Raw genomic sequence first — 23,909 nt, 5'->3', positions numbered from 1 at the left:
GGTAGAATTACCCCTCTCCATGAATCTGTCAGTAGCAAATAGAGTAGAGACCCTGGAGTTCCTCCTTCATCTGTGCCAAGGTTTTTGAGCCTTCCTAATACTGTAACCCTTTAATACATTTCCTCATGTTTTGGTGACAACCATAAAACTGTTTTGTTGCTACTTCATAACCATAATTTTGTTACTGTTATAAATCATAATTTAAATATCTGATGTGCAGGATTTCTGATATGAGACTCCTGTGGGTTGAGAATAATCTGATGCCTTATTACTATTAGGTCCATTCTTGTGCAAACCCAGTGCAGGCATCTGCAGCTGTTGTGAGTTCATGGTTGCAATGGTTATGTCTTGTCTAGAAGATAACAGTCACAGTTCTTCCTGTCTCTAGCTTACATTCTTTACACTCCTCTTCCACCATGCTTTCTGAATCGTAAAGGTATTCAAGAAGGAATGAGCACTCACCTATACTTACCATGCCATATCCAGCCATGAATCTGCATTCACCGACATTCCCTGGAAAGAATCCTCTCTGACTAAGGCCGAGAGTAGCAGTCGCAGTGTTTAGAATTGACACAGTGTCAGTTTAGCTGGTTAACAATATTCAACTTACCTATGAGAGCCTGTGATCTCTCCCACCATGGGTTTTTAACTATGTGTGCAGTACCAGAGATGGATTCCTTCCTGTGGGATAAGTCTCAAATCTAATAGGGAGCAGTTGGTTACTTCCCTAACAGTACATCTGGCCTGGCAGATTAGTCTTGTAGGTCATGGGATTCACAACTAGGTACGTTCTAAGTGTCTTTTCTCCCCTGGCAGCCTACTACATAGCACCTTCTGAGATTATGAAAGCTAGCTGGCAGGAAGGAAGCTTTCAGTTCAGTTTTCTCCATATCAACAGAATATACTCTATATAAGAGTTTATTTCACAGAAATTTTTGAAAGCATTTCTTATGCTTGCAGGTTTGAAAAATTGTGGAGATCATGAATGTTGAAAATGAATTCACAAGGCAGTAAGGCTGGAATGAAAAGAAGAATACTAGCTAATAGAAAGACATAAATTCAAAGGGTATAGATAAAATAAGGACAACAGGATGGAAACTAAAAAAAAGCATTAAAATAAGCAATAGAGTAGAAATTGAATTATGCAGTAGCCAAATTAAACTGCACCAGAATAGAGAATACATTAGAAAATTGAATTCATGATATAGAGTACAAATTTGAGAAGCTTTCCCAAAATACAAACGAAAAGAGAGATGTAAAAGATTTGAAGAAAGTAAAGAATAAAGAGATCTAAAACATAGAATTTCTATTCTAGAAGAGACTAGAGCAAGTTGAATAGAGATCTATTTATTATTAAACACTATAAGAAAAAAGATGAAGGATTACCTGATTATTATTCAAACAGTCTTATTCTCAAACACCTGGGACATTTAATAATGAGACCAATAGGCCTATTGTGGTGAAATTATGTTTTTTCCTATATTAAAATCATCATCATAAGATTTATGCATCCAGACAAGAAGAGAAACAAACAAACATATCAAAGCAGAGACTCACCTTAGGTCTCTGTTACAAAGCCACATAAAGATGGAAAATATACAGAGTTGCATTGTATTTTTTGTACATGAAGAGTTGGTTTGGGAACATAATTCAACCTTGTCTGAAAAGAGCTGGGTGTGGTGGCACATGCCTTTAATCCTTAATCCCAGTACTCCTGGAGGCAGAGACAGATAGTCTCTGTGAGTTTAAGGCCAGTCTGGTCTATATAATGAGTTCCAGGCCATTTTAAAAAAAAAAAAAGGAAGAAAGAAAGAAAGACCTGTTAACATGCAAATTTAGTTGACTATGAGGGAATCCTTCAGTTTCTGAAAGGCAGCATTTGTGTCTGCTCATAGACATTCCATGATGCAATAAGAACACAGAACTCTGACAGCTGATGATCAGATCCCTTCCTTATACTAGTTATGTAAACCATCAAATAATTGTGTTTTTAGTGACAACATCACAAAACTTTAGTCTCACCATCAGTAATAGGGCAGACACATGTGAGTCTTGCCCAGACTGGCTTTGGAGCTTGGTTATCTTCAACCTTCTACTCATTACCTAGGAATGATAAGAAATCTAATTGCTTGATTAGATTGGTTTTTTGTTTGTTTGTTTGTTTGTTTTGGTTTTGGTTTTTCGAGACAGGCTTTCTCTGTGTAGCTTTAGCTATTCTGGAGCTCATTTTGTAGTTCAAGCTGGCCTCTCACTCTCAGAATTCTGCCTGCCTCTGCCTCCCAAATGCTGGGATTAAAGATGTGAGCCACCACCACTTAGCTTTTTCTTTCTCTCTCTCTTTCTTTGATAAGTTAATAAGGAAACAAGTCATAGCAGACATACCATCGTACACTACCAACTATTATCATTTCATGAAAGATTGCATAATGCTGATTTCCTGATGTTTCTCTTCTACATTACTAAGTGGTTTTCTAAGAAATGGAATACTTTGTTGACTGGGGGTTTAGTTCATTCTGAAGTATAGTTCTCAAAGTTATTTACTGGTTTTCACCATTTTAGAAGGTAGCTGTTTGGTTTGGTTTGGTTTGGTTTAGGTTTTTTGGTCTGCCTTTCTCCTTTTTGAGTAGTGTTGGTACTTGTGAGTTATTACTGACTCCAAGTGTTTTAATCAACCAGATGTAAATTCTCACACTTTTTTTGTTTGATTTTTGTTTTTTGGGATGAAGTTTCTCAGTATATCCTTGACTATTCTGTGCTAGAACTAGCTCTGTAGACTAGGCTGGCTTGAACTCATAGAGGTGCATCTGCCTCTGCCTGGGAATATACTACCACCCCTGGCAAAAATTCTCACAATTTTTAACAAATAGGAAAGAGGAGCTTTCCAACTGATTGCTTTGTCCTTTAGCTGCACAACACTGTATTTTTTTAAATTGTGGAACTGTTTAAACATATAAGTATATAACTTAGTATACAGTATATCTGTTGGTCAGATTTAACAGTATTTTTTCCAATGTTGGGCTAATACCTTCTTGACTTTTCTCATCATGATCTTGCTGTGTAACCCAAGCTAGCCTCAAACTCAATTTTTTTTTTTTTTGCCTCCAGAGTGCTGGGATTTTGGACATGGGTTATGATTTTGATTACACTGATTTTGAAAGTTTATTTGTTGTCTGTCATGATTCCACACATAAAATCATCCATTTCTCTAAGAAGTCACAATTTCTTTTTAGTAAGAAATGTTATCAGATATAAATCTTGGCATTAAGGTTATTAAAAATGTGCTAAAATGTAGTGGTTTTTTTTTCATCATGTTCCTTGTCATAAAGGTAGTGTTATTCTATAAACAGTTACTCATATTTGGGTAGAGGAGGAAAGACACTACTCAGATGTAACAAAGAGTTTTATATTTCTATGTTTAAATTTTGTTATTATTGTGTGTGCCATGATGTTGGGGTTGGAGTGTAATAATGGAGATCAACTGTGGAGTCAGTTCTTGCATCCCATCATTACATGAGTGCCAGGTTCTCCAGCAGATAGGGCTGAGGCAGGGCAGGTCCCACTGGTCTCTCCCTAGGGCTGAGTGGGATGGTGAGTGTACCCAGATACACACACACACACACACACACACACACACACGGCCACGGGAAGAAACACAATGAGTTGGGAGTCTGTTGAAGCAGGATCTCGTTTTATTGCATCAGATAGGAACTTATATAGGGGTTAGGTGGAGTAAGGAATAAGGGCCAATGATATCCTACCAGTTAGCAGTGGCTGGGCAGAGGTGGGTTTAGGTCCAACAATGCTAAGTCACTCATATGCGGAAGTTATGGCCAGAGACAGGTCACCAAACTGGAGTTAGGCTCAGGAAGTTACACTGGGCCTCGCACCCAGGCCTCATGAGGCCCAACACATGAGTACTGGGGATTAAACTCAGGTTTGTCAAGCAGAGCCACCTTGCACACCCAGTATTTCTCTTTTAATAGTCAAAACGCTAGACATGGTTAATACATTGTATAAATGATAACACATTGGTATTTTTGTTCAGTTTACCTTTATTACAACTTAAGGAAATCTTCAATTTATAAATATATGATCTTTTACAGGTTGCTTGTACCGTACTCCATGCTGTTTTGTTTTAAATAATTTAATACGATTTTCTCATAGTAATGGTATAAATGATGAAACATTACAAATGATGAAACATTATTAAGTTGAATATTTCAAATACAAAAAAAAAATTTAACTATGTCCCAGATCCAAATGTTTTGAACATTGATTTTAATGCCACAAGTAGAAAATTCCCCACCATGAAACTACCTCTTGCACAAATCATCAAAAATACTACATAAAATTTGGTTCTAGAAAGATGGCTAAGCAGTTATAAGCATTACTGGTCTTGCAGAGGACCTGATTTGGCTTCAAACATCCACATTGAGCAGCTCATAACCACCAACTGTAGTTACAGGGGTCCGGCACCCTCTTGTGGTCTCTGAGAGTACCTGCACACATGTGGTGCACAAACATACATAGGATAAATACATCTTTAAAGTATATAAAATTCAAGTTTGGTGTATATACAAAATGCTAATGAATTTTGTGGTTAGATTTGAGTCCCATTTCCAAGCTACTACATACATGCAGAAGTCCAAAGACCAGAAAAGATCCAAACCCTCTAGTTTCAAGCATTTTAGATATTAAACTTATATTACATTCCCAGCTTTTAAATTCTGTGTATATTTTCAAATACACATAGATATTTACTTCTTTTCCTTATCGATGTTCCACTGAAATAAAATGTCTAGAAACAGGAAGTGAAAAGACTTGAGTGATTAGGAGAACTGTCAAGGGATGACAGTTGAACATACCTTTGTTTGTGTACCAGAAGGCCTAACTGCACTTTCTGCTCACCTCTCCAGACTTCACTTTACTTGTCCCTGCACTTTGACTGCAGATTACTGGCACTACTCCTAGGTGAAACAACAGACAGATTTTCAATACAGAAATTGGAAATGGCTAAGCTTCCAAAACCATCTTTGTTCTGATAGTTAGATTGCCTGCTGCCTTCCTGCTCTTACCTAGAGGAGCACTGCTGTTAACACCTGCCTGGCCCACACATAGCTCTTTCTCTTCAGTCCCCTCTGGCTTGGAGTTAGTCTACCCAAAAAGCAGACTATCTTTCCAATAATGGAGAGAATCTAATGAGGTCACCAGACTTGTGATGAAAACTTAATGACAGGAAAAAGAGACAGATAACCGGGGAAAATGCCAATGGAAAAAAACAGAAGTAATCACAGAGAATTTTATTTTTAAAACATAACTCTGTAGCATGTAGAGAGCCACAAAGACAGCACTTCCATTAAGCCACAGGAGGATACACTGCCAGATTGAAAGGGCACGTCTGATACAGAAATAATCAACCAGCATGTCGTCCTTTCAAAACTGTAGAATTTGTGAGAGAAACAAAAGTTCCTTAATGAAGTCATTTCCATAGTGGCAGGTATTGGACTGCTTTTAAACTTTACCCGTGACTATATTAAGACAGTGCAGTACTGCCCTGAGACTTTGAAGCTAGTCTGAGCACAAGCTGCATCTTGCCAAACTGTTAAGAGTGGGAGTAGAAGGTCTGGAGAGATGGCTCCGTGATTATGAGCTCTTCCAGAGGACAATTCCCAGCACCCAGATTGGGTGGCTCACAGCCAGCTGTAACTCCAGCTGCAGGGAACCAGACAATTCTGGCTTCTGTGGGTGCCCACACTCATGAGTACATAACCACATAAAGACATACACAATTACTCATAACTAAAAATAAACCTTAAATCAAAAAAGGGGGTGTTGATGAATTGATCTTAGGCATTTGGTGGCTTAAAGTTTATCTTATAATTGAAAGAAATGAGTGGGTTATATGTTCACCATTAACTTCCTTAACTGAAATTCATCATTTAATTTTTCACAAAATATTTTCATTTGGGCATTTGCTCCTCCAATCCTGCCTAAGTAGGTATAGTGTGAGGAAATTGAGAAGAGATTACAAACAAATAATTGTGGAATCATATTGCTCATTTAAAAACTGTGAAAAACATAAATTATGCTTTATATCCTTTCTCTGAGTAATCTCAAGTGTTCCATACATCACACATAGAGCTAACACATAATTTCTCATGTTCCCCAATGATTCCTACATATCATCATAGCTGGCTGATATGCCACATGGCCAGCAGAGCCAACAACATCAGTGTCTTCTCCCTTCAGTATTGAAGTGACATTACCTGACTTATTTTTTTTTTTTCTTTTTGAGATAGGGTTCTTTGTATCCCTAGCTGTCCTGGTATTCACTCTGTAGACCAGGCTGGCCTTGAACTCATGGAGATCCACCTGTCTCTGCCTCTCTAGTGTTGGGATTAAAAACTTGCACTACCAACAGCCAGCGTATCTGGCTTAAATTTAAAAGTATTTTGACTGCTGTGTTGAAAACAGACTTGTGGGGTGGAGTGTTAGGTATGGGTAGGAAAAAAAGGAGCCAGTTTGGCCAGTGCTGCATGTGAAAAATGGCCATGGCTCTGTCATTGTGCAGTAGTGAAGTTGGTCAGGTTAGATCCTGAGTGAGCAATGTAGGAATCGAAGTTTTTATTCTGAGTGGTAGAAGGGTGAGTGGGTTAAGGGAGGCTCAGAGCAGACTGAGTGAGGAGTAACAGGAGACCGACCCAAGAGTTGCAAAGATGTTCTGTTTTGTTGTTTTCTCAGACAGCTACTGAAGTGCTAGAATGTAAACACTCAAGTTGTTTAATCTTAACTACTTTACAAATAAGGAGCTCAGTAAAAAATTCCTGAGCCTAGTTGTGGTTGTACATGCCTTTAATCCCAGCACTTGGGAGGCAGATACAGGCGTATCTCTATGAGTTTGAGGCCAGGTTGGTCTACAGAGTAAATTCTAGGAAATGCTCCAAAGCTACACAGAGAAATCTGTATCAAATAAACAAAAAATCCTGAAGTAACAAAGGAGCACGAAATGAAAATTTGAACATCTATGCTTTAGAGGATTGTGCTGAATAGTTTACCTCTGCAAAGTTTGGATCGTAGTTTTAAATGTGATCAGATTACAGGACATTTGTTAAAATGTCCTCATGTGTACCTTGAATAAATAAGTTTTAAATGTAGCAAACTTATCTATGAAACATCAGTAATGAAGCTGCATGATTTTTTTCTTGCCTCTATAGGTATGGTCTGAATATGCGTTGTTTGGCAGCTCGGGTCAACTACAAGACTTTGATTATCATCTGTGCGCTATTCACCTTGGTCACAGTACTTTTGTGGAACAAATGTTCCAGCGACAAAGCAATCCAGTTTCCTCGGCACTTGAGCAGTGGATTCAGAGTGGATGGATTAGAAAAAAGAACAGCAGCATCTGAAAGTAACCACTATGCCAACCACATGGCCAAGCTGCAGCCAGAGGAGGCATTTCCTCAGGAGCAACAGAAAGCACCCCCTATCGTTGGGGGCTTCAATAACAATGGGGGAAGCAAGGTGTTAGGACTCAAATATGAGGAGATTGACTGCCTCATAAATGATGAACACACAATTAAAGGGAGACGAGAGGGGAATGAAGTTTTTCTTCCATTTACTTGGGTAGAGAAATACTTTGATGTTTACGGAAAGGTGGTCCAGTATGATGGCTATGATCGATTTGAATTCTCTCATAGCTATTCCAAAGTCTATGCACAGAGAGCCCCTTACCACCCTGATGGTGTGTTTATGTCCTTCGAAGGCTACAATGTGGAAGTCCGAGACAGAGTCAAGTGTATAAGTGGAGTTGAAGGTTAGTATCTGTTTGCTATACTTGGGTTTTTCCAGCTTGATTGTATTAAGGACTAAGAAACTGAAGATGTTAATTATGCAGCCACCATATAGCTTAATGGGAAGAGACCTTTCACTGTTGCTCCATCTCAGCAAGAAGAAACAGGCAAAGTGTAAACCTGTTGAAGCTTTTTGGTTGGTATGATTTAAGGGCACCAATAAGCCCAGACTGAATAAATAGGATTATTCCATTAACCTGCCTCAGAGTCTCATCAGTGAGGTTAAAGCACCAATCTCCAGAAATTGTGCTTCAAAACAGTTTAGTTACTGGGACAGGGATCTGGCTAAGTGATACAGCATTTGCCTAACATGTGCAAGGCCTAGCGTTCAGTTCCTGCTATCACAGAAACATATATATCTCAATAAAAACTGTACTAATACAGGGACTAGACAGACAACGAGACCTGGGCTACTGGTAAGCTTTCTAGCACCCATACTCTTTCTCCAAGGTGTAGTCCTCTAAAGCTAAATATTTCATCACTTAATAAAAGATCAATTATATATGATCTTTTTTAAAAATTAGTGATTACAAAGATGCACAATATTGTACAGTCAGTGTAAGAATGATCAATAGAACACAGCATGAAGACTGAAAAAAAAAAAAAGCTTCAAGTTGTGGATAACCTGAAACATACCGCAGACATGCAGCAGTGAATAGTCCTCAGTATAGCTCTTCAGTGTCTGGGTTTAGTGATTGGTTGTTTGTTTTTTATAGGTGTGCCATTATCTACACAATGGGGACCTCAAGGCTATTTCTACCCAATTCAGATTGCACAGTATGGACTAAGTCATTACAGCAAGAATCTAACTGAGAAACCCCCTCACATAGAGGTATATGAGACAGCAGAAGACAGGGACAGAAACGTCAGACCTACTGAATGGACTGTGCCCAAGGGTTGCTTCATGGCAAGTGTGGCTGACAAGTCTAGATCTACCAATGTTAAACAGTTTATTGCTCCAGGTGAGTTTCCTTCTATATGTGTCTTACATTTAAATTGACTCACAACAAACTGGTGCACCTTAAAATTTTAATGGTTTTTAAAACATAATAGCAAGCCCTTTCTTTATGTTACATACATAAATAATGTCATTGAGTGAATTCCTCCAAAAGGAAACAGCCAAAAAACAAAAACCAGAGTTATGAAAAGGAGTTAATTTACTTTGTGAAGAACCAAGCTGTGGAGTGATGCTAAAATGTACATAGACCTGTATTCCTCCAGGGTCTGTATACCCCAGAATAAAGTTCTTTGGTTTGGTTAGTCTTTGATACTGGAATCTAACCCAGGGCTTTGTACATACTAAGCAAGCATTCTGCCATTGAGTACATCCCCAGTCTTCTTTGGTTTAGATTGTCAGCATAACAGAGTTGAATTTTTAAATGATTCTGCCCTAGGTTAAATTTTATTTTAACTGCAGTAACCATTCTTTCTTTTGCATATTTTTAAGCAATAGCATTTTTTCAAGAAATTATAGCATTACCAAATAGGCCTGCTCTCATACTAAATTTTGTTAATATACTAAATTATCTGAAACTTCATATAAAACCATTTTCATTAATAAAACCATTTATAAGATCAAATTAACCTTATGCAACATTTTCCCCTTACTGAGACAGTCTCATTAATTAGGATGTAATGTATTTTCCTGTACTAATCAATATCCATGAGAATTAATGAACCTATTACTTAAAAAGACAATGAAATAATCTTAGCACCTCAGGCTTAATAAAATGTTGTCAGGTACAGAACTCATTCCCCCTCCCTCCAAACTGGAATAGGTAAAAAGAAAAATGAGGATAAGACCTCCTTTTTATTTCTTCCTTGTTCTTTATTGATTACAGACTTGGAAAGCCAAAACACAAATCCACTCATTCTACAGGACCTCGATAATGCCTTGCAAAGAAGGAACGACCTTTAGTTTTATTGAGACTAGAACATCTTCTCCCATGATGTTTTGTAATACCCCAGTACATAGATGTTCTTTACTTGTTATATTTCCCATGGCTAGGTGAGAAGTTACAAGGAATTGCTTAAGAATAGTTATTTTATACCTAGAAGGTTACTGTAGCAGGAAATTACTATACTATATGAAGCAAAAGAACATTTGGTTTTGGGTGGACCCAAGGAATTTGGTTTTACTTTGATAGTGCTGTCTAGATGCTGGTAAAAGTTGTAGCCTTTATCTGATTGCCTAGAGTCTCTGGAGGGTTTTCTTAGAATGGTCTAATAACACTGTCCTGTTGACAGCAACACATTTCAGCGATTCTTTTAGATGCCTTAAGGAATGCAAAGGTAGATTCACACATCCTGCAATGAGGAATCTTAACCTGTCATTCATTCAGTGACTGGAGAAAAAAAAACACTTTTTTGGGTGGTTTCAAGCACACAGAGAACTGTTGAAAGCCATGTTGTTAGGAGCATACACCCACTCATAGTTACTCCCTATTGGTAAGTCTGCTAGCTAGGAGTGGCATTCACGTGTTATTCTGGGTGTTCTGGGAGCTGGATTGTAGGGGAGGAAGAATGACTGCAGCTCCATGAAGTGAGAATCAGGGGAGTAAGATGGCTTCATTGAAACATAGCTGTGAGGCATGAAGAGTGAAAATACCACTTTATGGGAAACAGTTCACAGCATCATTGTTGAGAAGAAGTTGAAGTTTGTTCTTAAAACATAGGTGTAAGTAAACTGGGGCTCTGGAGAACCAGAGATTATTTTTCTTTCTTGGTCTTTTCCTCAAAGGAGTTGTTTTTTCCCCAAGAGGGAACAAAATCACTGAGTAGAGAACTATTTTATAAGCAACAAGTAGTAGTCCACTTGTGATCCCATCACTTAGGAAGCAGAAGCAGGAAGATTATATGTTCCAGAGCAGCCTGAAAAAATTAACATACACACATGGTGGGAACCATTTTATTTCTACAATATATTTTTTTATTTATTAAATAATATTTTCTTTTTAAAAAAAAATTTATATAGCTGTAGAAATGTGTGTGTGTGTGTGTGTGTGTGTGTGTGTGTGTGGAGAGAGAGAGAGAGAGATAGCTAATAGGTAGGTAAGTAGGTAGATAGATAGATAGATAGATAGATAGATAGATAGATAGATTTAAATGGAGTTTCAGAATAGCCCTAACTGGCCTCAAACTCTCTATGTAGTTGAGGATGGGATTACCTTGAACTCTTGATCTTTCTGCCTCTTTCCCAGGACTGAAATTGCAGGCACATCCCACCATACCTGGCTCTCTTCTAAATTTTCAAATTGAATGATACAGAATTGAATGCTTGTAACTAACTTTCTCACAGCATTCTTTTCCTTCCACTTTCATGATCTTTCCTCCTCCTTGCTCTCTTGTTTAGCTCTTTTCTCCCAAATTCTGCTGAGTACTTCCCCTCCCCCCCTTTTTTCCTGCCTAACCCTTATCTCTCAGCATTCATCCTGGTTTGAGTAGTGCTGTTTCTCATTTGATGTAGTAAATGTGTTGATGAAGAATGAATAAAGGTAGCTTATGCTTTATGTGAGGATACTGACTTAAAGACTGTTCTGTTTTTCCAGCTTTACTGAATGTAACTGATAAATGAATTTGTATATGTTTAAGGTGTACAGTATGATGCTCTGATGCTGGTACATGTTGTAAGTTGGTTACCAGGATCAAGATAAGTAGTTTACACAGGGCTGGAATCCAGCACCCATGTCAGGTGGCTCACAACCACATATATGTAACTCCTCTTCCAGGGGATCTGATGTTCCTAGCCTCCATGACACCTGCACCCATATACACAAACTCACACAGAAATACATAATTAGAAGTAATAAAAATCTTTTAAAAACATGAAAACAAAAGATAATTTACATATTCATTACCCCATAGAATTAGTGTGTATGTTGGTAAGAGAGTAGAAAATGACAGCTTATCTTAAGCATGTGATACAGTATTATCTCTAGTTTACTATGCTGAGCATCAGGTATCTGAAAACTTGTATTCTTTGACCTCCAACTCTCTATTTTCTGCATTTTCCAGTTTCTAAGTACATCATTCTATTTTATAAGTTCAGCTTTCTTACTAACTACTAGTAATATTTAATGTAACTAGAGTATAGTAGAAATTCCACATTCAGTATCTGCCTTTCATAAGGATTAGCTCTCAGATGGCAGGATTTCTTTCTCTTTTACAACTGAAAATTACAAGCAGACCACACTATCCATTCACCCATCACCACACACAGGTTATTTCCATGTCTTGACTATTTCCACTAATCTTTCAATGAACATAGGATATCTCTCACCCACACATCTCTTTGTCATACTAATTTTGCTTCTTTTGGCTAAGTATGGACCCAGAAGTGGAACTGCTGGTTCATCTCGGAGTCTTGATTTTAATTTGGGGTGAAGGGGAGGTAAATTCAAAGTGTTGTAATATCAGCACCAATTTACTTTCCCACTCCAAGTGCACAAGGATCCTTTCTCCCCATCACCATGGCCGAACTTTGTTAGTGTCTGTGCTTTCCTTATGTAAGATGGGTGGTATTTTGCTATGGTTTTGTTTGTACTTCCCTTGAGATAAAGGATGAACAACTTTGCGTACACCCTGTGGCTATTTGTGACTTTGGGAAAATATCTGTTCAGACCCTTTATGCATTCTTTAATTAATTGATTTTGTTTTCTTTTGAATTCCTTGTGTATCATTAGATATTAACACCTTTTCAGATCTACAGTATGCAGGTGTTTTCTCCTGTTTTGTAGTTTTTGCCTTTTCATTCTTGCCTTTTTTTTTTCTTTTGTTTGTTTCGTTTCATTGTCTTTTCTTTTTTGGTTTTTCGAGGTAGAGTTTCTATGTATAGCTTTGGAGTCTGTCCTGGAATTCTCTCTGTAGACCAGGCTGGCCTTGAACTCACAGAGATCTGCCTGTCTCTGCCTCCTAAATGCTGGGATTAAGGGCTACCACCTCCTGGCAAGTTTTTGCCTTTTCATTTTGTTAATTGCTATACTTTATAGCTTGATGTAGTCTCACTCTTCTGTTTGGTTTTGATGGTGGTGGTGATAGTTTTTGGTACTTCTGCTTTCAGTGTCATATCAAGAAAATAATTGGCAGCATGTTTGTCCTCCTTTGTCAGTGTACATATGTACCATTTATACCAAACAGAAAGTGTCAGTGGCTCCTAGAAATAACTGCTCAGAAAGTAGGGTTCATGGTCTTGTGGGAGTCCAAGTGGTTGGGAAGTCAAAACTTCTATTAGTAGATTGAAATAGGAGTCTCCAGACAGCACAGTGTTCTTAGAGAGCTCGAAACTTCATCCAGTGTGTTTTCTGTTTGCCACACCATCCCTTATGCCACCACTCTGACCCTGCAGTAGTCTTGCAGATTATATAATTTCCCATGTATGCTGGAAGAAGGAAATTGCAGACTGGTCTCATATAATTGCTAGGAAAACACCAATTGTTGATTGATTGAGAGCTGTGACTTCGTTGTCACTCCTGTATGTCTCAAGAGATCCACCTTTATTAGTGTCAAGGGTTTAGAAAATTTAATAATCGGACATTTTAAAGGGTTCATTCATTACTGAATCCTTTGGACTCATCTGGTATATTAAGACATAATAAGAGAATTGATTAAACCATGTCACTTAATTCAATTTTTATAAATAAAGAGAAAAATTAGGACAGAATTCTGGGAGAAAATGGATTTCAGCTTCCCTTCATCTGGACTAAGATGGGGCATTGTTAACCAGTCTGCCAGACATATGTAATACTTAATAATGATAAAAAAATAGGACTCAGGATAGTATGTTGTGCCGAGTGTAATTTAATCTTGTATGATTCATATTTCAATTCTGAATCCCACAGTGTATCAGGTAGCTGAACTCAGCTCCAGATTTCCTTTTACTGGGAAGGAGGAAAGTGCTGGTTAGAGAGAGAATGCATGCTGACATTTTGACAGATAAAATGGATTTTGCTGAACTAAGATTTTACTTTTGTGGTCAGTTTTTAAACCGTCACCCAGTATTATTTGATTCATAAGTCGGCTATAGTGTTCTCATTCTTGATACAATTTCTATAATTGTCTGCTCTATCAAATAAGTCATTAAGAGCCTTGGGACATGTGTGTGTGTGTGTGTGTGTGTGTGTGTGTGTGTGTGTGTGTGTGTGTGTGTGTGGTACTGGTGGACTCCAGCATTGAGAAGTTTGACTTCACAAGCCAACACCATCCAGGCTGATCTGATCTTTGCTCCTGTGACTGTCTATCCTCTCAAGGACTGCTGGAAGCAGAGGTCTGCTTCTGTGCCTAGGTCTGAGAGAAGGAACCTCCACTGAACATTCTTTTGAGCATGTATTTCCAGTGCCATTTGTCTTCCTCACAGTCTTTGTACTTGGGCCTTGAAACCTGGATATAGTATAGTATAGTCCCTGCTATAGTAGCTATTTAACCTCACAAAACCTGCAGGTTTTCGCCTGTAAAGCAGAATAATCCATGTTTTGCCTACCTCAGAAGAGTGAGGACCAAATGAAAGTCAGTATATGGGTATGTTTGGGAAATATAAGCCATGTAAAGATTAAAGATATTCTACCAGGTGGTGGTGCCACACTCCTTTAATCCCAGCACTCAGGAAGCAGAGGCAGGCAAATCTCTGAGTTTGAGGCCAGACTGGTCTACAAAGTGAGTTATAGGACAGCCAAAGCTACACAAAAGAAGGTATTCATATTTCCCTTTGATGGTTTAAAGCTTGTGCTGCATGTATTGTATATTTATGTGGTGTGTGTGTGTGTGTGTGTGTGTGGTCTTTGTTGTTGGTTTTAATATGCACAGTGTCTTTTGATAATTGTTAAATTGACATCATTCAGGGGGTCATCTTGTGAGAGCCAGCCATCACTGTTGATAAGAGAAATATCATATTTCATAATTTGCCAAATAAAACAGCTTAAACCATTTTGTTAACATGTGGTAATTAGCAACAGTAGTCGTCAACATTTATCACTAATCTAAGCCACTGTCTTCTTTAAACTGTCAAAATTAACCCCCGAAGTGATACTGCCTCTGCCAACACTTGAAGAAACTGGGACTTGGAAAGGTCTTTTCGGAGCTGCTGGATGAGCAGGAACTGAGAAGGGTTTTTAACTCCAAAGTGTATTTTCCCCTTCCCTTCCTTTTACGTTATACACGATCCCATTGTTTGATTTCCAATAATTTTGTTTATAATCCTAGAGAATATAAAAATAAACACTTTTTTCAACATCAGATTAAGAGCCAGACTGGAAAATGTGGGTTCTGTCCTTTGGGAGGTTACTTGACTGTATATCTCAGTTGCACACCTTTAAAGTGGGAGTGTAACAGTGCACACCCATGGCTAAGCAGGAAGGCATCATGTTAGGTCTAGAGTGTAAAACACCAACTGCATTAGAAATGAGTTTCATACGTACCTTTCTACCTAGAACTTTAACGCTCTTGTATTAATATGCATTGAACCAGCTCTCAGCTATATTTCCTCCCTTTTCTGGAATAAATATATTATAATAATGAGTTATTCTTGACCAGTTGGCATCAGGTCTAGAAAAGACAGTGTATCAGCAATTCTTAGTTATTTGCTCTGAATCCTTTCTGTAAACCTGACAGAGTCAATGTAAGGAAAAGCCATCATGAAGTCACCAGGTTTGCTAGTTAGCAAAGTTTGGTAACAAAATACTGGAGTTAATTTTTTGTGGTTAGTAGCTATCATGAATAAATTGAAATTAAATTTCTTGTTTAAAATTATTTTATTCTAACCTGTCTTTGGTCTGTTCCCCACAGAAACCAGTGAAGGTGTGTCTTTACAGCTGGGAAACACAAAAGACTTCATTATTTCATTTGACCTCAAGCTCTTAACAAATGGGAGTGTATCTGTGGTTCTGGAGACCACAGAAAAGAATCAGCTCTTCACTGTGCATTATGTTTCCAACACCCAGCTAATTGCTTTTAAAGACAGGGATATATACTATGGCATTGGGCCCAGAACGTCATGGAGTACAGTTACCAGAGACCTGGTCACTGACCTCAGGAAAGGAGTGGGTCTTTCCAACACAAAAGCTGTCAAGCCAACCAAAATCATGCCCAAAAGGGTGGTTAGATTGATTGCAAAAGGGAAGGGATTCCTGGACAACATTACCATCTCAACCACAGCCCACATGGCTGCATTCTTTGCTGCTAGTGACTGGCTAGTGAGGAACCAGGATGAGAAAGGTGGCTGGCCAATTATGGTGACCCGGAAGTTAGGGGAAGGGTTTAAGTCTTTAGAACCAGGGTGGTACTCTGCTATGGCACAAGGGCAAGCCATCTCTACATTAGTCAGGGCCTATCTTCTAACAAAAGACCATATATTCCTCAATTCAGCTTTAAGGGCAACAGCCCCATACAAGTTTCTGTCAGAGCAGCATGGAGTTAAAGCCGTGTTTATGAATAAACATGACTGGTATGAAGAATATCCAACTACACCTAGCTCTTTTGTTTTAAATGGCTTTATGTATTCTTTAATTGGGTTGTATGACCTAAAAGAAACAGCAGGGGAGAAACTTGGGAAAGAAGCGAGGTCCTTGTATGAACGTGGCATGGAATCTCTTAAAGCCATGCTGCCCTTGTATGATACTGGCTCTGGAACCATCTATGACCTTCGCCACTTCATGCTGGGCATTGCTCCCAACCTGGCCCGCTGGGACTATCACACCACCCACATCAACCAGCTGCAGCTGCTCAGTACCATCGATGAGTCTCCAATCTTCAAAGAGTTTGTCAAGAGGTGGAAAAGCTACCTTAAAGGCAGCAGGGCAAAGCACAACTAGAGCTCGAAACCAAAAGCGCATTCCAGCCTCTTCTGAGCTCAAGGGCTGAGCTCTGTGTCAGCAGCACGCCATACGTTTAAAATGGTGTGTGTCTGGGGTTTGTGGGTCATAGCAACGTGAGAAGAGACCCTCAAAGTTAGTCTTCTGAAACAATTGCATTCCATGGGTCAGGTGCTTAGAAATGTAGGCACTGCAAGTGTTTAGTCCTTGCGCTGAACAAAGATGTGATCTCTGCCCTGCTCGTCACTTAGGCCTCCGTGCAGAGTCGTTCTGTCTGTGAAAAGTAACGGTAAGTTGCCGCTGCTAACCTGCTGCCCAGCACTTACCTAAAACTTAGTATGGAGTGCTTTTAAAATGTGATTATTTATATTTATGCTGAAAGCAGGCTCTTAGAAAATGGTGTGCTGTACTGCAGTAAACATGTATGTATAGCCTGAATTGTGGACTGTGTTTTTTCAATGTTTCTTTCCTGTAGGTTCATTTCTTTGGAGAAAGTGAGTGTTTGTTGCATTTGTTCAGTTATATATGGAAAATATTTTGAATTATGGTTTTATTGAACTATGTATATTTAAACACAGCCTTGTTCAGGTCTCATGGTCACATAGCATAAGCACAACTAAAATGAAACTTGTTGACTGCACAAGAAATTACAGACATGTTATGTTTTATGAAACTTGATCTACAATCAGTAGACGTTTGATAATCATCTTCCCCATCTCTGCCCCCAGCGCAGTGTGTCTTTGTCACTATCTGCAATGTTGCATTTCATTTCATACTACACTTCGGGAGTTTTGTCCATTTTGAGGACATTACCCAGAATGTTAATTATAAGCCTAAATTTGTGACAGACCTAATGATTTGAAGCCTATCATCAGTCCCTTTTAGGATTTTTCTCCCCCCTTAAAGGGAAATTGCTGGGTTAAATGTTATGTTCAGGAGTCACAGTGAAGATGTTCCTGCCTGGATTGTCACCATCTCTTCTTATCCTCACTTTTTCTCTGAAACTTCATTTTGAGTGATTCCAACTTTGAAACAGAAGAGATACTACCGTGTCTGCTGTCTGTGTGCTACAAGATCTCTTAAGGGTTTCAGAGTCCTCATGCTGTGGACAGTGTCTGCTATAGGGCTTCAGGCATTAGGTAAAAGCAACAAGGATTGGTTTTGCTCTGGTTTTTGTTTATGGTGTGATAATATGGAGATAGTTAGGTAACATGAGTTTCACACTTTCTAGGGACAACCAGTGGAGCTTATCCATGCTATCAGTCAGATGCATGTTTAAGAGCCAGGTGAGTGATTTGCTCACACATTGTAATTCTGTTGAATTCAGCTAACTGTTGAAACTGTTGAAATATATATGATGCACATACACGCATACATAAATGATACATATATAAAGTATATTGACATCAAAAGAGACAGATATGTACTGAAGATAAAGACTATTAAACTGTTGGAAAATAAGTGTAAACTCCCAGTTTATATGACCACACCTTAATTTTGCCTACAATGAACCCAGTGTGGTCATCAGGTTCCCCAGCTTTTACCTTTGTGATTCTCTCACACACGGTGTTTCAGCAACATCTGAACATGCACATTTGTCTCAGCAATAAAAATGAGGACTCCCTTTATATTTTCAGTACTGATGTTCAAAAAAGCTTCCCTACCTGGGAACACTGTTCACTCTTAACAGATTTGTTATTAGAGTGGTCCCAACTTTGCTTTATGTTTGCGTACTGGTCTTCAGATGAGAGGGGGTCAGGGGAATCATCGTGGTACTGCTTCTGTGACAAACACCAGTGCCTTACCAATGTGCTTGTCCTTTTCCACTGAAGAGGGAAAGTTTGCTTTGTTTTGTTTCTGATATAGAAATGGCAGTTCACTGCTATTGCTTTTCCACTGCCTTCCACATTGCAACAGCTACTTGACTTGTGTTGTGATCCCAGAATTCCCCAAGAGGTCACACTGAGCCTGTGACAGCACTGTCAGTGCTTGTCTTCTCAGACTTGAGAATGCTTTCGTCACCCGGGAGTTTACATAATGAGACTCTAGGTGTGCAGGAAGTCTGCCTGCAAAGTGGGATCCGCAGCATGTTTGACAGATGGGGTGATGCTGCTTCGGGAGAGCTGGGCATGTGTAGAGGAGCGCTGCCTGGGACCCATGCATTTTTGCCTCTGGAAAATTACAAAGTTTCCTAGGTTTTTAAATCATGTAAATGTTTACTATCCTGAGGATAGAGAGAATGGGGAGGGTATTTTAAGTTTTTGTTGTGTTTCTTTAAATTTTTCTTTAAAAATATTGGTTTGAGTCACTTATCTGAGTTAGCTTCCATGTTGTGAATCTGTTACCATCTTAGTAGTAAAACCAGTCAAAAGTTCCTAGACAAAGGGCAGTTTGACCCTTTAGGAGTTACTGTATATAACGGCTTCCTTCAAGAGCCACGCAGCATCCATGAGCAAGTGCAGCAATGACACAAGCACACTCTCCAGATCTGGCGGGACTCTTTCTTTTTTGGTGTACAGACTCCCACCAAAAGCTGCTGTTTTTGTTCTTGTCATTGTTTCCTCGCTTCTCCTCCATTGTACATGTGGGGTATATGCCATGTGTCAAATATGCAATAACGTGTTTACCGGATGCCCTTCTGAAGGGTGGTCCTCTGTAAAGCTGTACAGACTTTGCAGTCCAAGCACAATGTGCACATGTTAGTTTTATATACAGCGAAACTTGATTTTTTCAAATGGAAAGGTATTTTGTTTCTATACAAAGTTAAATGGGTTGTTTGTGCTTAATGTAAAGCTGCTTTATAAAATTGTAAAATAAAGTTTTTATCTTGAAAAGAAATGTACTTGGATATGTCTCTTCTTTTCCTGCTTAGTTTGTGATTATGTGAGCCCAGCAAGCATTTGACCAACATTTCCTGTTGAGCCTGCAGACAGGGAACCAGAGCACAGCATAGGAGCCTTAGTCTGTAGACCCACAGTACACGGGACAGCTGAGAAGATACAGTGCTGCACTGTGCTCAGTCAGGGACTGAAGCTCAAGCCAGGGCTCTGGCTAGTCGGGCTGGTTCCATGCTGCCTGTCATCTTTCTGTACTTATATCTTTAGAATGATCACATCACCTCATATTCTCACCTTGGTAAGATTTTAGGTTCCAAATGTGAATCCAGCTGAAGCTGCACTTTACTGAAAAATTTTACATGCTGGAATTGTGGTTGATCCTCAGCCAGCTCTTAGATTCCAGTGGCCATACAGGTCAGAGCACAAGGCTGTTCTTGTTCTTGGAGCTGTCCCTTGTCCTCTGCCTTCAGTTGAGAAACAGCTGTGTGGCCACAAGCAGTGTTGGACCAGAGTGGATCATGAACTACTCTTGCTTTGATTTTGTAATTTGTGATAAAATTAAGGTTTGACCATAAATCTGATACTCTTTTAATTGCCCTTGTGGGGCAGATCCTTCATACCACAGAGGACTTAATACCTAATGAGCTCTTTCCTGCCTGTGTGCTGAATGGCCCTCACAACAGCTAGGTCAGTCTCTTCCAGCAAGGATTCAAAATTTAGTTAGAATTTTAAAACTGTCATAAAGAGAGAGAAAAGCAACAGAGAAAAAGCCAGAATTGTGACAACCCCAAGCCCTGGATTCAATGCATTTCAGAGGGCAGTGAACCTTCTCTTAGGTTCCATAGAGTGCCCCAGTATCCTTAGGACATTCCTTGTGTGCTGCTATCGACTGGATTTGGTTTCTGTGGCTCGCATTAGTTGAACCCTAATGAATAATAGTTTGAGGACAGTGGTCTGCAGATGGTACATTTATTCATCCTTTAGGGTGGCTGGAACAAAATACCATAGGCTAGGATAGCTTAAACAGCAGAGATTCAGATGTCTCAATTCCAGAAATGGGAAATTTAAAATCAAGTTGTAGGTAGGATTGGTCTCCTTCGAGGTTGTTTTTCCTTGCCCTCTCCGTGGTTGTCCCTCCAGCTATGTTGTCTGAGTCCTAATCTCAAGGACACGAGTCACACTGGTATAAGGACTATTGACTTTTTTATGTGTATCACTGTTAGGGGTTTGTTTATTGATTTATTGCTTTTAGGTTTTTTTTGTTTGTTTGTTTCGAGACAAGCTTTCTCTGTGTAGCCCTGATATCCTAGAACTCACTCTGTAGACCAGGCTGGCCTCGAATTTACAGAGATCTGCCTGCCTCTGTCTCCCAAGTGCTGGGATTAAAGGCATGGACCATCACTGCCCAGTTTATATACCACCTTTTTAAAAAGCATGATGTCCACATACAGTCATATTCTGTGATATATTGAGGCTTAAGATTTCAACATGCCAATTTGGGGGCAAAGTGTCACATTCAACCCATAATAACCATTCTTCACACACAGCACACAGGAACAGTCATTTGTTAACCAGTTAAGTCCCAACTCAGGTGCTTAGGAAACATAAATGGGGCAGAGCTGTCTGGCTCACAACTGTCAGGAACTTTGTCTTTGATCCCATGAGTTTTAATTCCTTCAATAGTACTGTCCAGAAGAAGGTTTTTTGTTTTGTTTTTTTGTATATTGGTAAGGCAAATACTACAATGATGTTTAAACTGTTTTAAAATGATGTTTTAAAAACATACCATCGGAGGCTGGAGATGGCTCAGTGGTCAAGAGTACATACTACCCTTGCAGAGGGCCTGATTTCAGCTCCCAACACATAAGTCAGGTGGTTCACAACCACCTGGAACTCCAGCTGGGGGAATCTGATGTCCTCTCCTAGCCTCCAAAAGCACCGCACTTACACATACTTGTATGTGCTCAAACACACATGCACATAATTTAAAATAAACCTCTTGTACTGGAGTTAAGAACATTTCTTGCTGAGGATCTGAGTTTGATTCCCAGCATCCATATGGTTGCTCACAACCATCCATAACTCCAGTTCTAGCGGATCTGATACATGCAAGTGATGCACTCACATGGATGTGGGTAAAACATACACAGTACAACAACTTAGACATCTTTTTAACAAAGAATTTTAGGGCTGGAGAGATGGCTCGGTGTTAAGAGTAAATGTTACTCTTTCAGAACATACCCAATGTGTACGCCAGGCAACTCACTACTGCCTGTGATTCCAGCTCAAGAGAATCCAACACTTCTGGTTTCCAAGGGCATCCACACACATGACGTGTACACACACACACATCTTTAAATAGTTTTTAAAATTTAAAGTATGTTCATTTAAACTACATCTTTATTTTGAATAGAGAATTCAGAGATACCCTACAGCCATAGAGAGGTTGGAGAAATGACTCATTCAGCAAAGTACTTGCAGTGCCAAGTATGAGGACCTAAATTCACATCCTAGCATCCATGTAATAAACTGGATACGATGGCATCTGTCTGTCCTCCCAGCACTGGGGAGGCAGAGATATGAGGGCCCCTGGTCTACCTGCCAGCTGGTGTAGCCAGTCATCCAGCTCCAGGTTCAGTGAAACACCCTATTTATAAAAATAAAGTTGGAAGTTATTAAAGAAAATACCAATGTCTGGCTTTCACACACCTTCAAATGCATGTGTGAGTACATGCATGCACATACACATACGTGCATACATGACAGATGAGTATTTGAAAATTGTAGTAGTGGGATTTTTTTTTCTTTAACATAACAGTACAAACGTATTATTTTATTTTCTCCCCCCCCCCCCCGGGACCAAGCAAAGGACCCAGCAAAGTTCAGCACAGCCTCTGAACCTCTTTCTGACCCCAGTAAGGGTCTCAAACAGGGCCTTCCATGTTGCAGATGTTGGAGCAGCTGGTGGCATGGGTAAATTCCTCACACACCTGTGTGCACTGTCCCTGTGAACCAATCCTGCCTTTCACTATGGTTACCCTGGCCAGCATGGTGGGCTGCATGTGACTCATGTTCCTGATGGCAATGATCTGGCAGAAAGCAACTTTTTTTTTCCTTGGCAAGGTTTCCTGGGTTTGTTGTTGTTTGTTTTGGACAAGGCCTATTACATTGTCCTGGCTTGCTTGGAACTCAGTGTGCAGACCAGGCTGGCCTTGAACTCACAGAAATCCACCTTCCTCTGCTGAGTGCTGAGATTCTGAGATTAAAGGAGCATGCCACCGCACCTGGCTTAAATAACTATTTTTAATCCCAAGTTCTTATTTTTATAAACTGTTTAGAACAGTCAACAATCTAGGATAAAACACTGATTTCCATTTTCCCAGCCCATTAAGAATGTCAGGTTGAAATGGATGTGAATTTAAATGTTGTGTTGGTGATGAATTTGAATGTTTGCTGCTCCGTTTCTGGTGAAAAGAAATACATTTACCATCTGGAGCAAGTGATTGATCGCTCCCATATGTGAACTGCACTTCCTGAATGGTAAAGAGCAGCCACTCAAAAGTTGCTAATCCTCCTCCAGGAGTGGAAGGATTTTGCAAAATGATAGCACTGCAAAAGGCCCTTAGGGAGGAGTAACAACGGCAAAGGGGTAGAGAAGAGGAGGAGGAGGACGAGAAGCGGCAGCCTCCACATGAAGCACAAGGCTAGGCAGAGTACTGTAGGGCAACCTGGAGTCAGGAGGAGCTGGTGCCTGCCTGGGATTCTGCTCCGGAATAAAACTGAAGAAAGGCAACTTTAAGCTGTGGGTCTCGACCCCTTTGGTGGGGGTCACATATCAGATATTTACATTACGATTCATAACTGTAGCAAAATTACATTTCTGAAGTAGCAACAAAATCATTTTCTGGTTGGGGGCAACACAACATGAGGAACTGTATTAAAGCGTCGCAGTGTTAGGAAGGTAGAGAACCACTGAGCTAGAGGGATGGCTCGGTTGGTAAAGGCTTGCTATGAAAGCATGAAAATCCAGGTTCAAATCCAGATAGAGCTACGTGGAGTGTTGCATGCCTGTGACCTGCTGGGGAGGCAGAGACCACCAGGTGATTTCTGGGGTCTCACTGGCGAGTCAGCCTAGCCAAATTAGTGAGCTCAAGGTCCAGTGAGCTCTGGGGAATGGGGGGAACAGGCAGACAGACAGACAGATTGACTGACTGACTGATAGGCAGAGAGACAAAGACAAGACTAGAGGTCAACCTCTGACCTCCACACTCACACAGACACACACCTACCAACATATACATACACAAATGGCTATTTCTAATGTCTGGAAAACCTGGTATTCCTTGCTTTGGGGCCTAGAGAAGACAGTAACTCTCCGGGGTGAGGTGAAACTGAATTTAAGTCTTGCCTATAAACAAATA

At 39.7% G+C, this 23,909-nt stretch overlaps 1 protein-coding gene across 2 annotated transcripts in view; it reads left to right on the top strand.

The window, feature by feature from the left end:
* The window catches only part of Glce (glucuronic acid epimerase), a 70,736-nt gene extending 51,247 nt beyond the window's left edge, over positions 1 to 19,489 (top strand). For both annotated transcript variants that reach the window (XM_048423352.3, XM_085689201.2), the window contains 3 exons: positions 7,215 to 7,813; positions 8,567 to 8,812; positions 15,627 to 19,489. In XM_048423352.3, coding sequence (XP_048279309.2) covers positions 7,228 to 7,813; positions 8,567 to 8,812; positions 15,627 to 16,651 — 1,857 coding nt within the window. In that variant the 5' untranslated portion in view covers positions 7,215 to 7,227 and the 3' untranslated portion in view covers positions 16,652 to 19,489. The remainder of the gene's footprint in view (positions 1 to 7,214; positions 7,814 to 8,566; positions 8,813 to 15,626) is intronic.
* The last annotated feature ends 4,420 nt before the right edge of the window (positions 19,490 to 23,909 follow it).

This window comes from Myodes glareolus, chromosome 4 (genome assembly GCF_982192425.1).
Source record: "Myodes glareolus chromosome 4, mMyoGla1.1, whole genome shotgun sequence".
In the NCBI taxonomy this organism is placed as follows: Eukaryota; Metazoa; Chordata; class Mammalia; order Rodentia; family Cricetidae; genus Myodes; species Myodes glareolus.
This window is presented reverse-complemented; position numbering and strand designations above follow the sequence as displayed.